Source organism: Girardinichthys multiradiatus, chromosome 4, assembly GCF_021462225.1.
Source record: "Girardinichthys multiradiatus isolate DD_20200921_A chromosome 4, DD_fGirMul_XY1, whole genome shotgun sequence".
Lineage (NCBI taxonomy): Eukaryota > Metazoa > Chordata > Actinopteri > Cyprinodontiformes > Goodeidae > Girardinichthys > Girardinichthys multiradiatus.
Window position 1 is genome coordinate 41,598,269 of NC_061797.1, and position 18,352 is coordinate 41,616,620.

The following is an 18,352-nucleotide window of genomic DNA, read 5'->3' on the forward strand; positions in this document are numbered from 1 at the left end:
TTTTTTTTTTTTTTTTTGGCTAGACAATTTATTTCACAGATTATGCAAGATTTTACATTTCATTGCATAGTTGGCAGTGGTCGGTGAGTTCCAATACATATGTATGCAAAACTGGTGTTTAGCTTTAGGTTTATTAAATATCAAATAACAGCTTCTTAACATATGAAGGAGAGAGGTCATCTTTAGTGTTTTATATGTCAAAACTAATAGGAAACAGGTTAATCACAAAGCTGGAGGTCAAACAGTGTAAACACTTTAAATCACTTCTTAAATGACATGAAGTTAACTATTCCTGAATCAACAAGAGAAAGCTAGTCTCCACTGTAAACTGGTTTTCTTATATCACAGTGTGAACAGGTCTAACATTTACTGGCAGTCCTGGCTGTACACCACTCCGACCTGCCGGCGGATCTCATCCTCCAGTTCAGCCAGCAGCAGAGAGTCAGCATGAGGCATGATTGAACTCTCCTTCAGCCCTGCAAGGACAAACATACAGATGAGTCAGCTTGTACAGACGGCGATGGTCCATTAGGATTTCAGTGAAGAGGCGGAGCTTATGGAGTTGACTTTTAAACCCCGCTTTACAAGATGTTAATTGTTCACCAGTTATGTTCTTGTCACACCCATTTTCCTTCTTCACACACTCTCCTACTGCAGAGTGTTGGTTATTTATTACCTTCTACTACAAAACTAGAACCATCAAGGATTCAATTTGATTCCAGGCAACTCTCTTAAATTGAATCAAGTGTCTCATACTTCATTACTTTTCCTGAAGCGGCTCTCTTTAACACCTTTACAGTTCTAGGAAGTTTGCAATGTAAAGTACGGAATTTATGACAATATAAAGACCTGGAACTGCCAAGGCAGTCATTTTCCATCCCTGACAAGCAATGTAAAATGTTGGGTTAAATCTAACAGATCTAAGGGTTTCCTGACAATCCAAGGGTTAACCTTTACACTAGCGTTCACAGTAAAAGAGAGCTTATCTTGGTCACTGCTGCTCCATACCACCCTGTTTGTGTAATGTGACCTGCTAGGTTGAAGCTAAGTTCTCCGTCAGACCAACAGCGGTTTAGGAGGGACCTGATTGCAGTATGCCGTTACGTGTCAACACTAGCCATTAATACTTACGATGTCCAGAAGCAAAGTGCTTAGTACTTCAAGCAGAAGAACAATTATAACTGCATGTTTTGTCTGCACACAAATAAAACAGAACTAAGGCAGCACGATATATTGTAAATTTATTGTTATTGCAGTATGAATGTACAAAATATGAATATTGCCAAGAGTGAGGGTTGCAGCAAGTGTTGGCTATTCAAGTACCGTGCCTTACGGCTCTATGTGCCTCTGTATTTGGGGACACTTGTTTAATGAATCATTAAATTGTTCTAAAAGGTAAAGTGGTGGTAAGGTGATCAAGTCATTCAGAAACTAAAACCAAGTTTTTTCTGTGTACAAACAACCAACGCTAGCCAGAAGTTTTTTTTTTAAATAAAACCTTGTTGAGATAAAAATAATAAAAATTTTTCCAGGAGCTGGGTGGACTATTCACTATATGGGGTCTATGTTGGTTTAACAGTTTTTTTATATTCATTGCTAGTCATACTGTTATCACGACATTTGTCACTTTTACTGCATATCGCATGTTTTCCTAAAATGGTGGAGCGCTAAGTGGTACCACAAAGCAAACATGTTATGAGCCGAACTACTAACGATGGACGTCAAGGTGGAAAGATCTTTGGCAGAGCGAGATGCTTGTTTATTGAAGACTTTTTGAAGCTGTATGTGCCGAGTCAGATATACAGTTACAAAACTATTGCGAACCATGTGACCATAATAACTTTTGTTTTAAACTGTGTTTTATTATTTTATTATAAAATGCTGATAGATAATTGACTGATTTTATTCAAACCTTTGCAAAAAAAATGTAATTAATTCCAATAAGTTAGGTTTATGTTTATACCGATGTCTAAAATGCATGCTGTTCCTACAGTGCCTTGTGAAAGAACTTTTCAACCTTTTGCCACATTTCCGGCTTCAAACATGAAGATATAAAATTAAACTTTTTTGTGAAGAATCAACAACAAGTGGGACACAATCATGAAGTGGAATAAAATGTAATGGATGTGTCAAACTTTTTTAACAAATAAAAAACTGAAAAGTGGGGGGTGCAATATTATTCAGCCCCTTTACTTTCAGTGCAGCAAACTCCCTCCAGAAGTTCAGTGAGGATCTCTGAATGATCCAATGTTGTCCCAAATGACTGATGATGATAAATAGAATCCACCTGTGTGTAATCAAGTCTTCATATAAATGCACCTGCTCTGTGATAGTCTCAGGGTTCTGTTCAAAGCGCAGAGAGCATCATGAAGACCAAGGAACACACCAGGCAGGTCCGAGATACTGTTGTGGAGAAGTTTAAAGCCGGATTTGGATACAAAAAGATTTCCCAAGGTTTAAACATCCCAAGGAGCACTGTGCAAGCAATCATATTGAAATGGAAGGAGTATCAGACCACTACAAATCTACCAATACCTGGCCGTCCCTCTAAACTCTCATCTCGAACAAGGAGAAGACTGATCAGAGATGCAGCCAAGAGGCCCATGATCACTCTGGATGAACTGCAGAGATCTACAGCTGAGGTGGGAGAGTCTGTCCATAGGACAACAATCAGTCGTACACTGCACAAATCTGGCCTTTATGGAAGAGTGGCAAGAAGAAAGCCATTTCTTAAAGATATCCATAAAAAGTCTCGTTTAAAGTTTGCCACAAGCCACCTGGGAGACACATCAAACATGTGGAAGAAGGTGCTCTGGTCAGATGAAACCAAAATCAAACTGTTTGGCCACAATGCAAAACGATATGTTTGGAGTAAAAGCAACACAGCTCATCACCCTGAACACACCATCCCCACTGTCAAACATGGTGGTGGCAGCATCATGGTTTGGGCCTGCTTTTCATCAGCAGGGACAGGGAAGATGGTCAAAATTGATGGGAAGATGGATGGGGCCAAATACAGGACCATTCTGGAAGAAAACCTGTTGGAGTCTGCAAGAGACCTGAGACTGGGACGGAGATTTATCTTCCAACAAGACAATGATCCAAAACATAAAGCCAAATCTACAATGGAATGGTTCACAAATAAACGTATCCAGGTGTTGGAATGGCCAAGTCAAAGTCCAGACCTGAATCCAATCGAGAATCTGTGGAAAGAGCTGAAGACTGCTGTTCACGAACGCTCTCCATCCAACCTCACTGAGCTCGAGCTGTTTTGCAAGGAAGAATGGGCAAGAATTTCAGTCTCTCGATGTGCAAAACTGATAGAGACAAACCCCAAGAGACCTGCCGCTGTAATTGCAGCAAAGGGTGGCGCTACAAAGTATTAACGCAAAGAAGCCGAATAATATTGCACGCCCCACTTTTCAGTTTTTTTATTTCTTAAAGTTTGACACATCCAATAAATTTCATTCCACTTCACGATTGTGTCCCACTTGTTGTTGATTCTTCACAAAAAAATTAGAATTTTATATCTTTATGTTTGAAGCCTGAAATATGGCAAGAGGTTGAAAAGTTCAAGATGACCGAATACTTTCGCAAGGCACTGTATATCCAACACTATATTAGACAGAGGAAATACTCAACTGAATCTCCTGTGCTTGTGTTTATGGAAATGTTTTGCCATTAGATAAATACTGTAGTTATCGCCACAAATCACAACTCATCAGCTTTATCTGTTTAAATTAATGTTTTTTTGGTCTTAGCTAAATCTATTGAATTGCGACACAAACGGGACATAAAAACTCCATCCAAAAAGCTGTATAATATTTTAAGAGATGTTTTTTCCTACCCTGTTTGGAGTCATTTTGTCATTGTTGTAAATAGTTTAGTATTTCTCCATACAGATACAGTCTAAATCACCGGGCCTAAAGTACTACATTTTAAAGAGGATCACGTCTTCCACAAAGAAGGGGGGGGGGGGGGGGGGGGGGGGGGGGGGTACAGCAGTCTTAGAGGTTATGCAGCTAATGGTACCAGAACTATAGACTGAAAAATTGTCGATGTCTCATTACCTTTGAGCAGACACTGCCGGACCTCCTCTGCTTCGTAGCGCATCCCTGTGCCGTTGGGAAAGTTGAGAGGCAAGTAGGGTTCAGGCACCGGGTACTGGGTCTCCTTCCCATTAACAACCAGCGATGTTGGGGACCACATAGGAGAAGGAACCTGGAGCATGTGCAATGAACTAATGTCAAACCAGTGTCTGAACACATTTCTAATTTCCCATCAGATAAAACGGTCACAAACTGATGACCTACCCGGATCGTGCCTTTTGTTCCAGCAATGATGGCATCATTGGGCAGCTGCACGCCAGCAGAGCAGGTGAACACCGCCATTCTGTTTCTAGAGAACCTAAGCATGACCACAACGGTCTCGTCCACTCCTAGACGGACAAAACAAATATATGATATAGATCTAAAGAAAAGATGCTGAAAATGAAAACATGGCTACAAAAGCCAAAAAAAAAAAAGTCATCTGACCTAATTTAGTTTTTTCTACAGGGTCTATCATGAGGTGAATATGGCCTTTGGGGACATTCTTTTTAGATACATTCCTTTTGTATCAGATCCGTAAGGTATGCAATGATCCACTTTTCTGATGTACCGTTTCATTTTATTTTGTGATGGTCTATCCTTTTTATTGGGAAAAAAAAGGCACTTTTTGGTGTTTAGTGGGTTCATTGTTGGCCTTTCAGAATGGTGGTAAAAAAAAAAAAAGATCTCCAGAAGGTTAACATTTACTGTGCCAAACTCAGAAAACGGTGTGAAAATTAGAGATTGCATGGATCCGAATTTTCCTGGCCTATCCCGATTTGTGGTTTCCACAGAAAAAGTAGAAGTAGATGATGCCTTTATTACATTACTAGTATTCCATGTTTTATGTGAATGTAACTGAATATGCAAAGCCTCAGAGGTAAATAATTCTGCTAACTCATTACCTGTCTCCAGGCAGACACCGCTGGCTTGGACACTCTCTGGCTTCTCTCCATTGTACACCATACTTATAAACTGCAGGCAGTAGATACCAAGATCTAGTAACGCTCCGCCACCCAAGTCTTTCTGCACCGATCTGGGCACGTGCAGAAGCGGCACACCAAAGTCTGTACGGACCATCTTCACCTCGCCTATCTCCCCATGAGCCAGCAGCTTTCTGATCTCCACAAAGACTGGGAAAAAGCGGGTCCACACAGCCTGGAGAAAAAAAAGGTATTTTAAGGTGTTTACCTTTTGATGTTCAACTGTGTACCGTAAGTAAAGAGTACAAAGAAATATGACACTTCCTGGTGTGCTCCCTATTTACCTCCATGAGGAAGACGTCATTCTTTTTGGCACAGTCCAGAATCTCCCTCGCTTCCTTGGTGTTCATGGCCAGCGGCTTCTCACACAGAACATTTATTTTAGCATTTGTGAAGAGCCGACAGGCGTTCAGATGGTAGGGGTGGATAACTCCAACATACACCACATCTTCAGACATTAAGACACATGTCGTTCAGAGTACTGAATTACACTCCATAATCTGTGAGAAATACTAACAGAAAATTAACTCTGGGTCAAAAATAAAAACATTTTTTGATATTGAGCATTGTCATTAAGTTTTTCACTGCCTCTGACAGACAGACAGAAACTGACCTATTTCTGGATCTCTGGCCAGCTCCTCGTAGCTGCCATAAGCCCGGGAGATGCTGTGTTTTCTGGCAAACTCCTGAGCATCCTCCAGCTTACGAGCTGCAACAGCCACAACCTGTAAATACAGTCACAGATGAGTTCCAGAACTACCACCTTAATGAGGACCTCTTTACACATTCACTGTCTTGTAAAAGTAATAAATCCACACTAACAATTTCTAACAAAATGTTCTTTTATTACGTTTACATTGCCTTGAAAAAGTGTTCTTGAACTTTTTCACAATCTGTCATGTTACAACAAAAAAATATTTGATCTATCTTTTAAAATTGTCTATGACAGACCAACACAAAGTAGTGGGTGCATTTATATTCAGCCCCTCTGGGTCAAAACAGAACCACCTTTCTCTACAATTACTGCAGTAAATCTTGTGGGGTAGGCCTCTACCACCTATGCAAATCTAGAGAAAAGATTGTTTCTAATTCTTCTCTGCAAAATAGCTCAATCAGACTGGATGGAGAAGATTAACATCAGTTTCTAGATTTTCCCATAAATTCCCAATTGGGTTTAGGTCTGGACTTTGACTAGACTACACATACTCTCAAATCCTGTGCAGCCTCTTATAGATGTTTTTCCCATCAACTCTGAGGACCCTACTTGTCCCTGCTATAGAAAAGCATCCCACAGCATGATGCTGCCAACATTCTATTTCAGGGTGAGAAGGATGAGTTCAGAATGACGTGAAGTGGTAGTTTTCCTCCATACAGCTCTTCCTTGTAGGAAAGCACATTCCTTCCACATGTTAACCGTGTCTCCTAAATGGCTTGTTGCAAATCTCAAACAGGACGAATGTAGCTTTCCTCACGCCATTCTTCCATAAAAAGTCAGATTTGTGAAGTGCAGATTACGTAAAAGGAGTAACATCTAGATGCCCCTATAATGCATACTTTACGGTAAAAGTGTACGAGCTTCTACTGGTTGACCACGGCCTGGAGTTTGCATGTTCGTTCAACTCGTGTTTGTCCAACTTGCTAAAATCCACTGCCTGTAAAATTGTCCGTTTAGCAGGGAAGCAGAAACAGTTTTGACAGAACTTCTACTCAGAAAAAAACACGCTTTCTGATTGCCACAAGAACCGCTGGATGATTTCTGCTGCAGTTTAACGTACCCACCTGATGGTCTTCAGCAGGAAGAGTTTTCAGAGCCACAGTGAAGTCATGGCTGATCTTCCCGGCGCTGCAGATTCCCCACCTGGTTGCCATGTTCAACGAAGCGCCCTCAGAAGCCTCTTCCCACATAAATCAGCCTGAAGGACGCCTTAGTAGCTGTTCGCTGCCACTAGATGGCGAGAGAGCATCAATTGTCATCCCTTCTTCTTCATGGGTGTATTTTGCTGTTGCCACAAAATTGAAGGTGTGCATTACCGCCACCAACAGGTATGGGGTGAAGTTCATCATGGTTTAATTTCACAAATGTATGTTTGTATGGATAAACAACACAGTCATATTCATTTTTTTATTGTGTGCTCCCTTAATGTTTATGCAATGTGTCAATAAAAACTTTTATTTAATCTTTTCAAATTATGTCTCATATATCTTCTTTTGTGCTCATATTTCTGACATTCCAATATAACGTCCTATTGTTTTATCCTCTCCAAAGTAGTCACTTGTTCCTTGTATTTTGCTTTCGTATTTTTAAAAGTGTATAATTAAGTCCCGTATGTCCTAATCTTATTATTTTGTTACTAATCTTTCTTTCGTTTTGCAACAGATTTATCTAAAAAATTAAATAAGTAAAAATATCCATGAAAATGATTGTAAACGAATTATTAATAGCTGCAAAATAAAACTTTATGCATTATTTAAATTACCCATAGAAATAAGAAATTAATTCATTAATTCATTTTGTAAACTTTATTCCTTTTTTAAACTGTGTGTTGTGTTGAGTCTTCCTTGCCACAGTATTTGTCAGTGCATTTCTTTAAAAACTGGTAGAGTTTATGTGAGTTGATCTTTAAATAAAATAAAAAAATAGTATTTTCTTTTAGAAAATAAAAACAATTGGAGAAAAAGGTATGGATTTGAAAAACTAAATTTCATTTTTCATATTTACTGTAGTTTTAGCTATCATTAAACTGAAACTATCTAAGTTTAAATATGTGCAGACCATTTACCATGTTGAACATGTATTTGTATGCTATTTATTAGTGGTGTGTTCACCCAAAGACCTTTGTTGCTTTAACTTTCAAATGAAACGTTTTTGTTTTATAAAACCGAGCCTGTGTTAAGAGCATTTCTTCTGCATAATTTACCACAACCCCTAACCGTAAACTGAAAAAAACACGAAGCCTTTTTCCTCACATTTATCAACCCCTGCTATGCGTTTTTGTCATGTTCACAGACAATCAGTATTTGTTGTTATGGTATAGGAATGACCCAGTAATTGACTGAAGAATATAGACATTTTATTCTGGAAAAGTCTACAACTTTGAAACAGGAAGTATGTAGAAACCCTGATGTCATGATGCATTGGTTGTTTTTTGGAAGTTTTCTTTTACAAACATGCCCTATAATTTTTTTTGAGCATTCTGTGATGTATGGGTATTTTATTAAATGTTTACAAACTTATTGCACTTGATGTTAACATACTAAAAATTAGAAATATTTCCTGAGTAGTTTAAAATGAGTTACCAAGTATCTTATTTATATTTTAGCGTGATCATGATTTTTATATCAGCCAGTGGTTCTTGGGCTTTTATAACAAGTTTTATTAAGGGAAACACAAAGATATGGTAATCATTTTCAAACAGCTGTACACCAAGATAATTTAAGATTTAATGGTTCCATGCAGTCATTGCTAAAAACAGCACACATGCCTAACAGTGCAGACTCAGCTCTTCCTCTGCATGAATACAAATATAAAATTACCTGAATTCAATCCCTTCACTCCTTTCCAACATTTGTTGCTAGGATTAGATGGTGCGATGTAGACTTTGCTGATGCTGCATGAGGAGCCACAGTCCCCTTTTTCAGTCTTAGCGGGGACTCTCACAAACCGTTTTCCAGTACTTGTCTGTCTCAAGAAGATTCCATGTGTAATGAATACCTAATTATTACTGTATTTAAATTATAAAAGGTCCATAACAAAATTTCAACTGAATACCCTGTCAGTGTCACATGTGCCACTCTGAGAACCATGGATGCACAGTCAACAGTTTTGAGACTGAAATAAATTATTTTTTACAAACTTTACTGCTTCACTGTGGTTAAATCTTATTGTTAGATGTTTTGATGATGTACTGAAGTACAATAACAAACGTTTCATGAGTTTTGTCCGAGCGGTCAGACGCCTCGGAGCTCCACCGGTACTTGAACCCCGGAAACAGTCATCACTCTATCTAAAGAAATGACTCTCATACAGTTTCTAACTTTTAGCACCTTTAATCTAAGTTAAGGCAGAGGAATGATTACAGAGATCAGCGCTGAGGCTCCCGTCTCAGACCGTTGCCATCTGTTAGAGGATGACGAAGAGCCCCGATAGAAGGTCACATGTAGTTTTATATCTGGCACTCCAATGCAATGGATGTTCCCTCCCTCAGTGATTATCAGTAGACTATGTGTCACCATTGTGGTGTCTATCTGTTAGATTGTGTAGTAGTGGGTGTCCATCCTTAATCTAAGTGTGCTGTAGCCTTCTAATCAACCCAGTTATACCAGCTGCTCCACTATCAACCCCAGTGCTCCAGCCTCTGGTCATTTATGACAATCCTTGATTGATTTATCCTTGTACTGTATGTCTATGAGCATTCTTATCCTATTGTAACAAAAGGGAAACATTAGGACCTATACTTTACTTCACTATGGTATAAATGGGGAAAACAGTTATAAGCATATTAATAAAAGGTTATACCTAACAGTTTCAAAGGCTTTTTTTCAGTATTACATCAAGCGTATTCAAAGTGCCAATAGGTTCTCAGTAGGATTAAGAACTGGGGAGTTTCCTGGAAATTGAGTGAAATAATCTTTTGATCCTTAAACCACTTTGTTATTGCTTTTGCCTTGAGACATAATGTTGTGTCATAAGAAAGATTATTGTTTATTACTCAATTGCCCCTGGATAAATGATCAAACTTTCACCTAGAGGATGTTCTAATCCTGTTCTGAATTAATGGCAGTGTTTTTAGGCAAAATCATGAGTTCCTTGGATGTGAGGCAAACGCTCTCATGAATGCTCTCAGGATGTGCCACTGATGACAGAACCAATGTGTTGGAATTATGAATCTGAGAATATTATTTAATATTTTAATATTTTATCAAATAATATTTCGGTCTGTTAAGGGTTGTCCTGTGAATACCAGCCCAGTAAGGCGATGGTTCGTTCGTTCGTTCGTTCGTCGTCTTCCGCTTATCCAGGACCGGGTCGCGGGGGCAGCAGACTCAGCAGAGACGCCCAGACGTCCCTCTCTCCAGACACCTCCTCCAGCTCCTCCAGGGGGAGCCCAAGGCGTTCCCAGGCCAGCCGAGAGACATAGTCCCTCCAGCGTGTCCTGGGCCGTCCCCTGGGCCTCCTCCCGGTGGGACGTGCCTGGAACACCTCCCGAGGAAGGCGTCCAGGAGGAATCCGGTATAGATGCCCGAGCCACCTCAACTGGCTCCTCTTAATGTGGAGGAGCAGCGGCTCTACTCCGAGCTCCTCCCGGATGGCCGAGCTCCTCACCCTATCTCTAAGGGAGTGCCCGGCCACCCTACGGAGGAAGCTCATTTCAGCCGCTTGTATCCGTGATCTCGTTCTTTCGGTCATGGCCATAGGTGAGGGTAGGAACGTAGACCGACCAGTAAATTGAGAGCTTTGCTTTTCGGCTCAGCTCTCTCTTCACCACAATGGACCGGCACAGCGCCCCCATTACTGTGGCAGCTGCACCGATCCGTCTGTCGATCTCCCGCTCCATTCTTCCCTCACTCGTGACCAAGACCCCGAGATACTTAAACTCCTCCACTTGAGGCAGGAACTCCCCTCCAACCTGAAGAGGACAAGCCACCTTTTCCGGTCAAGTACCATGGCCTCGGACTTGGAGGAGCTGATCCTCATCCCAGCCGCTTCACACTCGGCTGCGAACTGCCACAGCGCATGCTGTAGGTCTTGGCTAGAGGGGGCCAGCAGGACCACGTCATCCGCAAAAAGAAGAGACGAAATCCACTGGTCCCCAAACCAGACCCCCTCCGGCCCTTGGCTGCGTCTAGAAATCCTGTCCATAAAAGTTATGAACAGGACCGGCGACAAAGGGCAGCCCTGCCGGAGTCCAACATGCACTGGGAACCGGTCCGACTTAGTGCCGGCAATGCGGACCAAACTCCTGCTCCGCTCGTACAGGGACCGGATGGCCCCTAATAAAGGCCCCCCGATTCCATACTCCTGGAGCACCCCCCACAGGGCATCACGAGGGACACAGTCGAATGCCTTTTCCAGGTCCACAAAACACATGTGAACCGGTTGGGCAAACTCCCATGAACCCTCGAGCACCCTGTAGAGGGTATAGAGCTGGTCCAGTGTTCCACGGCTGGGACAAAAACCACACTGTTCCTCCTGAAGCCGAGGTTCGACTATCGGTCGGACTCTCCTCTCCAATACCCTGACGTAGGCCTTACCAGGGAGGCTGAGGAGTGTGATCCCCCTGTAGTTGGAACACACCCTCCGGTCCCCCTTCTTATAAAGGGGGACCACCACCCCAGTCTGCCAGTCCAGAGGCACTGTCCCCGACCGCCATGCAATGTTGAAGAGGCGTGTCAACCATGACAGCCCTACAACATCCAGACACTTGAGGTACTCAGGGCGGATCTCATCCACCCCCGAAGCCTTGCCACCGCGGAGCTTTTTAACCACCTCGGTGACTTCAGCCTGGGTGATGAAAGAGTCCAACCCCGAGTCCCCAGCCTCTGTTTCCACCACAGAATGCGTGATGGCAGGATTGAGGAGATCCTCGAAGTACTCCTTCCACCGCCCATAATGTCTTCAGTCGAGGTCAGCAGTCTCCCGCCCCCTCTATAAACAGTGTTGGCAAAGCACTGCTTCCCCCTCCTGAGGCGCCGGACGGTTTGCCAGAATCGCTTCGAGGCCAACCGGTAGTCCTTCTCCATGGCCTCACCAAACTCTTCCCAGGCCCGAGTTTTTGCCTCTGCCACAGCCCGGGCCGCAGCACGCTTGGCCTCACGGTACCCGTCAGCCGCCTCAGGAGTCCCACAAGCCAACCACAGCCGATAGGACTCCTTCTTCAGCTTAACAGCATCCCTTACTGCCGGTGTCCACCACCGGGTTCTGGGATTGCCGCCACGACAGGCACCGCAGACCTTACGGCCGCAGCTATGGGCAGCAGCATCGACAATAGATGCAGAGAACATGGTCCACTCGGACTCTATGTCTCCAACATCCCCCGGGATCTGGTCGAAGCTCTCCCGGAGGTGGGAGTTGAATACATCCCTGGCCGAGGGCTCCGCCAGGCGTTCCCAGCAGACCCTCACTATGCGCTTGGGCCTGCCGAGTCTGTCCGGCTTTCTCCTCCTCCAGCGGATCCAACTCACCACCAGGTGATGATCCGTGGACAGCTCAGCCCCTCTCTTCACCCGAGTGTCCAAAACATGCGGCCGAAGGTCTGATGATACGACAACAAAGTCGATCATCGACCTCCTGCCTAGGGTGTCCTGGTGCCAAGTGCACTGATGGACACCCTTATGTTTGAACATGGTGTTCGTTATGGACAATCCGTGACTAGCACAGAAGTCCAATAACAAAACACCACTCGGATTCAGATCGGGAAGGCCATTCCTCCCGATCATGCTTCTCCAGGTGTCACTGTCGTTCCCCACGTGGGCGTTGAAGACCCCCAGCAGAATAATGGAGTCCCCGGAAGGGGCACTATCCAGCACCCCCGACAGGGACGCCAAGAAGGCAGGGTACTCTGCACTACCACTCGGCTCGTAGGCTGAAATGATACTCAGAGACCTCTCCCCAACCCGAAGGCGCAGGGATACAACCCTCTCATCCACTGGGGTAAACCCCAACACGAGACGGCTGAGCTGGGGGGCAACCCGGCCACCAGGCGCTCTCCGACGAGTCCCGACCCCAGGCCTGGCTCCAGGGTGGGACCCCGGCTCCGCCGTACCGGGCGACGTCACGTGCCTCGATATTGTGTTCTTCATGAGGGGTTCTTGAACCATTCTTTGTCTGATCCATCACCTAGAACCTGTTTGCCATGGGAGACGCTACCAGGGGCATTTAGGCCCCAGACAACATAGCCTCTAGGATCATTTGAGCACTCAAACCCCTCCACCACGTTAAGGTGACGGTTCAAGGAGGGGTGGTATTAGGACAAAATAGAAAGGTGTGAGACAAGCTCTGAAATTATTGAACAGCATAAACTCTGCACACAAATGGAATTAATTCACACAATTTCTTAAAATACAAGAATTTATTAACAAAAATAAGTCAACTCAACGTCAAACATATTTCAATCAACAAACTCTTTACTATGCTAAAACAATCCAACTAAACTACCAAGCAGAATTAAAGAATAGGGAAGATTAATGGGCTATGTACAATATAAAGTTGATTAAAGATGATTGGAAATTATGACCAAATGAGTGATGTAACATTACCATGCAATGTTTATGTTTGAGAACCAAGGATTATCTTGAAGGATCTGGAAATGAAGTTACGTTAGTCTTGGAACCAACTTAGACAATAATCAGCAAACGTTTAGACAACCTTTCACAATGCAAGATCAGATAAAATATTTTAATTAAATAATGTTTTAAATAATGATCTGCTGAATAAAACCAACCTTCTGGATGACCATTTCTCAACAGTGTCTAATTAGCTGCCTTTATTTATTGAAATAATATTTGAAGAAATATTGTATTTTGGAAAAGAGCCAAATCTTTCTGGAGAAATGGGGCTTAATGGTGTTTACTTAGTTATCAAATCTAGTAAATGATGTTCAGGGACTATTATTCACTAGCTTGAAAACTAACAACCTTTCTGTTAAATACTCTTTAGTAGCAAGCACGTGTTCTTACCGGTTAGCAGTTAAGCTAACAAAGAAGCTGATAGCTTAGCACCAGAATCAACACATACCTTTAAAATACTGTTAATAAAATAGTTAAAATACATAAGTGTGGACGGCGCGTTATGAGCAATCTTCTGTTTAAAATCACCCTTCAAGAAAAGTTTGTCTTAACTTTAAAAACACACAAAGAACACAACCTGAACACGTGTGCTGCAGATAGCCTGCGAGCACCAAGATAGCTGAGTTCAACACAAACAAAACTTCATAAAATGAAAAACGTTTAGATCATTTCATTCTAAATCTGTCTCTGCCCAAAACACCTAACCTCATGAACCATGGTGAGGAAATGTTGTCCAAGGGGCGGAGCTTGAAGAAACGTCCACAGTCAACAAGCGGTGAGCTTTCATCTAACCTCGGGGTTGAAGGTGCATTCGCTCTGTGAACAAAAGGGTTAGCTCCGGAGCTGTAGCTGGGCGGCTCGTTCTGTCCGTCAACCAGCTGTGCATTACCGTAAACACGGCGGTGCGGGCCGTTGTCCTTCCTTCAGACTCGGCTTGTAGAAACAGCTTCTCTACTGGGGATTTCTCTGCGACACAGTTTCGGTAGGCCTCGGAGAGAAAGTAAGCAATGCTTATACCTTAATTTCCCCTCTTTATGAATGAAATCACCGGGTACACAAACAGTGCTCCACTCATACTTAACTTGTGCATATGATCGCGTGATCTTATGACACTCTTGGATCCAGTTTGAAGAATTTATGTCTTTTTGCCAGCAAAAGACATTAGCGCGCTGGGCCTCTCCTGAATGGTCCCTCTCGAAGACCGTGTGGAAGAGATCGGCTTGTTGGAAAGGGGGTGCTCTTATTCAGACAGTGGCATCATGGGAAGTCTGCTGCTACCCCCCTTTCCTCAGTTGCTGGAAGTCAGTTAAATGCAATTTATTTTGAAAATTCCAGAAGAGTCCGTACCAGAGTTTAATGTTGAAATCCATGGCTGTGGGTCCCAACCAATGGTAGCATTTACATTTTTACCATTCTTTACAGACTTTATACCAGTCCTCTGCAGTCAAAATATGGTACTTCTTGCACAACTATAGAATGTGCTTAATATTTTTTCTCGGTGAAACATGGCTTTCTTGGATCTCTTTTTAATACCACTCCATCATCTTTAGGGCTCATCCCCCTTCCTTCTCACATTGCTGTGCAATGGTGGCAACCCATTCTCTTAGTTGAATCTCCTTTAGGGCATGGTCTGGACGTTTTTACTCACCCTGATGTTTTCGTAATTTCAGAGGAACCCTGCCTTGAAGTTCTCAATGATTTGATGAATGTTTGATTGGAGTAAAATCTTTCTAATGGCAACATAGTTGCTTGTAAAGTTCTTTTTTTTTTTTTTTTTACCGTGTCCTGTCCGGCAGAGTAGCGCTCAGAATTGTTGACTGAGTGCCAAGAAATTGCCCAACAGATTTACTTTCACAAGTGGAGCATCACAACTAATGTTTTAAAGCTCTGCTTGATATTTATAAAAGAAACTTTATTATAAACTTCTTTGGGAATATTTAAATTGTTACGGACACGGACACTGAAATGAAAAGGAAAAAAGAAGCTCAAAAAAGAGAGAGATGGGGCAAAAGGGAAAAAGGGGAGAAAAGGAGGAAAGAGTGGAGGAGAGAAAGAAGGATGAAGAGAATACAAGATTACACCCTGCTTGCTTATACACCTGCAGCTGTTTTTTTTAACAAAATAGTACATGGTAATTATGAATGTAAAATGTACTTAATGAGAGGTGCAGCCCAATATAGAACATCTGTGTATTTGTCAACACCTGAAGCTTAACACCTGTGAGTATGAGTGTGGACGCGCTTTTGTATACAATGTTTCTCCACAAAAATATGCAATAGCGAGTGTGAGGACCCACAGACCTGCCCCATGGATCCTGGATGGACACTGAGGAGATCCGAGCCACAGACATTAAATGGCCCCCCAAAGCACAGGAACCCCAGGAGAACCACCGCCGGGACTACCGCAACCCCCCCAGAGAAGAGCAGTGGAGAGTCCCAGGGGAACCACCCGGCAGCGACAGTGCAGAAGCCCCAGGGAGCCACAGAGACGAGCCCACAGGCCCCGCCGGCAGCCGTCCACGCCCGAGCAGATCCAGCCATGGAACCAGAGGCCCAAGACCCCGGGACACAGCACCCCCCAAGCAGAGGCCCGACAGAGCCCAGGGGGCCAGGCCCCGGCAAGCAGCCACCGGGACTGAGCCAGCACACACCAAAGCACCTGGCCTCGGACACTGAGAACCACAAGTACACCAGCGGGCAGAGACTCCAACCACCGGCAGGTAGTGTGGCGGGGAGGAAATAGGAGAGGGAGCAGTCCAAGATCCAACCTGTCACAAAAAAAAAAAAACAGGCACACACAGTCACAATCACCCACTCCCACCCTCATGCATACACATAAAATCACTCGCACCCAACGTAAAGACAAACAACAATGGATGTCATACACTCACTCACATTCCGCATGCATATTCTATACTCCCGGGTCTAGGCGACCGTACCCCCTAGGGGCAACCAGCCCCCAGACCAAGAAGGTGGTCCCCTTCCCTCCTGGGGCAGAGACAGGCAGACAGCGCCGGCACCGCCCAGACCCGGTTGACCCCGGCCCGGCTCCCCCCCCCCCTGCCCTGAACCCAGTCCCCAACAACCCCCATCCACCTCCGGAGAGGGGGCTCTGTACAAAAGAGGTGTCCACATGGCTCAAACCAGTCCGCCAACCAGAGCCGCTCCAGGACAGAGCAGTCCTGACCCCCCAATGAGCTCCGATCCCAACCCCATGAGTCTCCCAACCCCAGTGAACCCCAACAAGAACCTCCCCACAGGGCCACCCCCAACACCGATATCGAACACATCCCCCCGAACCCAAATGCCACAAATCCCCTCTCCCACAGGGGCACACCCCCACAGATGAACTCCATGGCCGAGAAGCTGATGAAGCCACACCCACACAGCGCAAAGCCCTGCTCTAAGAACCCCCGCCGCACCCCGCTCCCCCACCACACAGCTCGCCGCAACGGCAAGGCAAGGGCCCTGCGCAACACCACCCCCGCCCACTGGCGCAACAGGGCAGACTCCACCGAGCACCGCACCCACAACAGGACCCCCGACCCCGCACCATGATGGGACAAACTCATCAGAGGTCCCCGGCCAGCGGCAGGCACCAGGGCCAGTGTCTCCCACCACGCCCCCCTCAGCCACAAAAAACACTACATCACTGCCACTGCAACGACCGTCCAGTGAGAAACACTATCCAGCTCAGCTCCACCATCGCCGCCCAGCCGATCCAAACGCCGGTGACCCCACGCCCTAGAAGTGGACACAACCCCTCCACCCCACAGGATGCAGCCCCTCCACGCCACCCCCCAGCCCACCGCCCCGATCCCCCCGCGGACACGACAGCCAGTAGAGCAGCACACCTCCAAGCCTGCCCAACCCCCCCCAGACAGCGCCAGCAGCCCCAGCCCACCAGTCCACGAGAGGGATACATGCACCAGCCGGGTACCTGGGCCATGCAGGCAAACCGCTCCAGGCCAAGCACAACCCGCCTTGCAAAGTTCTTTTAATACAAAGTGATCATGACAACACCTTCTTCCTTAGAGCTAACCATAGTGGACGAATAAAAAATTGATTCTAGCACCACTGCCTTTTTTGCAAACTCCTTGCAGAAAGACCCTATGCCGAGATTTAAACCTAGGACTTTCTCGCTGCAAGGCAGCATTGTTACTAACTGCGCCACTGTGCAGCCCATCACTTAAGATGGATCATCAAAAAAGGGATCAGAATGATAAGAATGTTAAGTCTTTCATTGCTTTAATGCCAATAAACATTTTTCTATTGATCATAGAGAATGGTATAATTAAATAAAAAATAGATTCTTATTTTTTTCATTATACACATTATCTTTTAGGAGATGCCTGTGTCATTTGAATCAGAAACAAATTTGGTTGTGACTCTAAATGTGTGAGGGATATGAATAATTTAAATTTTGGGTTTAACTTTTTGCTTTATCTTTGCTTTACAAAGGATGCTATTTGAAAACAAACATTTGCAATCAGTTCTTTATCAAATTAATCAATCACACAACTTAGTGACAGCTCTGTTTAACTTTAAAGGATAAGAATAAGGATGGAAGGATGCTGCAGCACAACATAGTAGCTCTGTTGGTCTATGATCGGATTTCCCTGATTAAACAAGTGCTTTTAAATGTCAGTCAGTCAGTCATTTTCTACCGCTTATTCCATAGTGGGTCGCGAGGTGCTTTTAAATGTGTTTTACTAAATCAAACAGTTCCAATATGTTTGTTACAGAACAATGTTTTTGACAATCCGGATGCAACTAAATGATATATGTATATATAGAGTTCAAACAGACAGGTCACATGTTTTTATAATATATTGATTGTGGCTTTGATGGCAAATCCCAGTCACAATTACTGTGCTCAGGCTTATGGGTGATCTGCTTAATCTAACAATCCAAACCTGGCCTCTAGCAACTCCCTCAGTACCAGCTGAGCAGGTTTACTAATGGGGGAGGTAAACTTTCCTTCTTTCATCTGATG

General features: G+C 44.1%; 1 protein-coding gene across 1 annotated transcript; it reads right to left on the minus strand.

Moving 5' to 3' along the window:
* LOC124867185 (trans-1,2-dihydrobenzene-1,2-diol dehydrogenase-like) lies at positions 1-7,013 on the minus strand. The gene is made up of 7 exons (XM_047363487.1): positions 6,851-7,013; positions 5,685-5,796; positions 5,356-5,519; positions 4,994-5,246; positions 4,314-4,438; positions 4,071-4,221; positions 1-476 (listed from the first exon to the last, which is right to left on the minus strand). The coding sequence occupies exons 1-7, from the start codon at positions 6,974-6,976 to the stop codon at positions 367-369; spliced, it is 1,041 nt and encodes a 346-aa protein (XP_047219443.1). The 5' UTR covers positions 6,977-7,013; the 3' UTR covers positions 1-366.
* Positions 7,014-18,352: the final 11,339 nt, after the last annotated feature.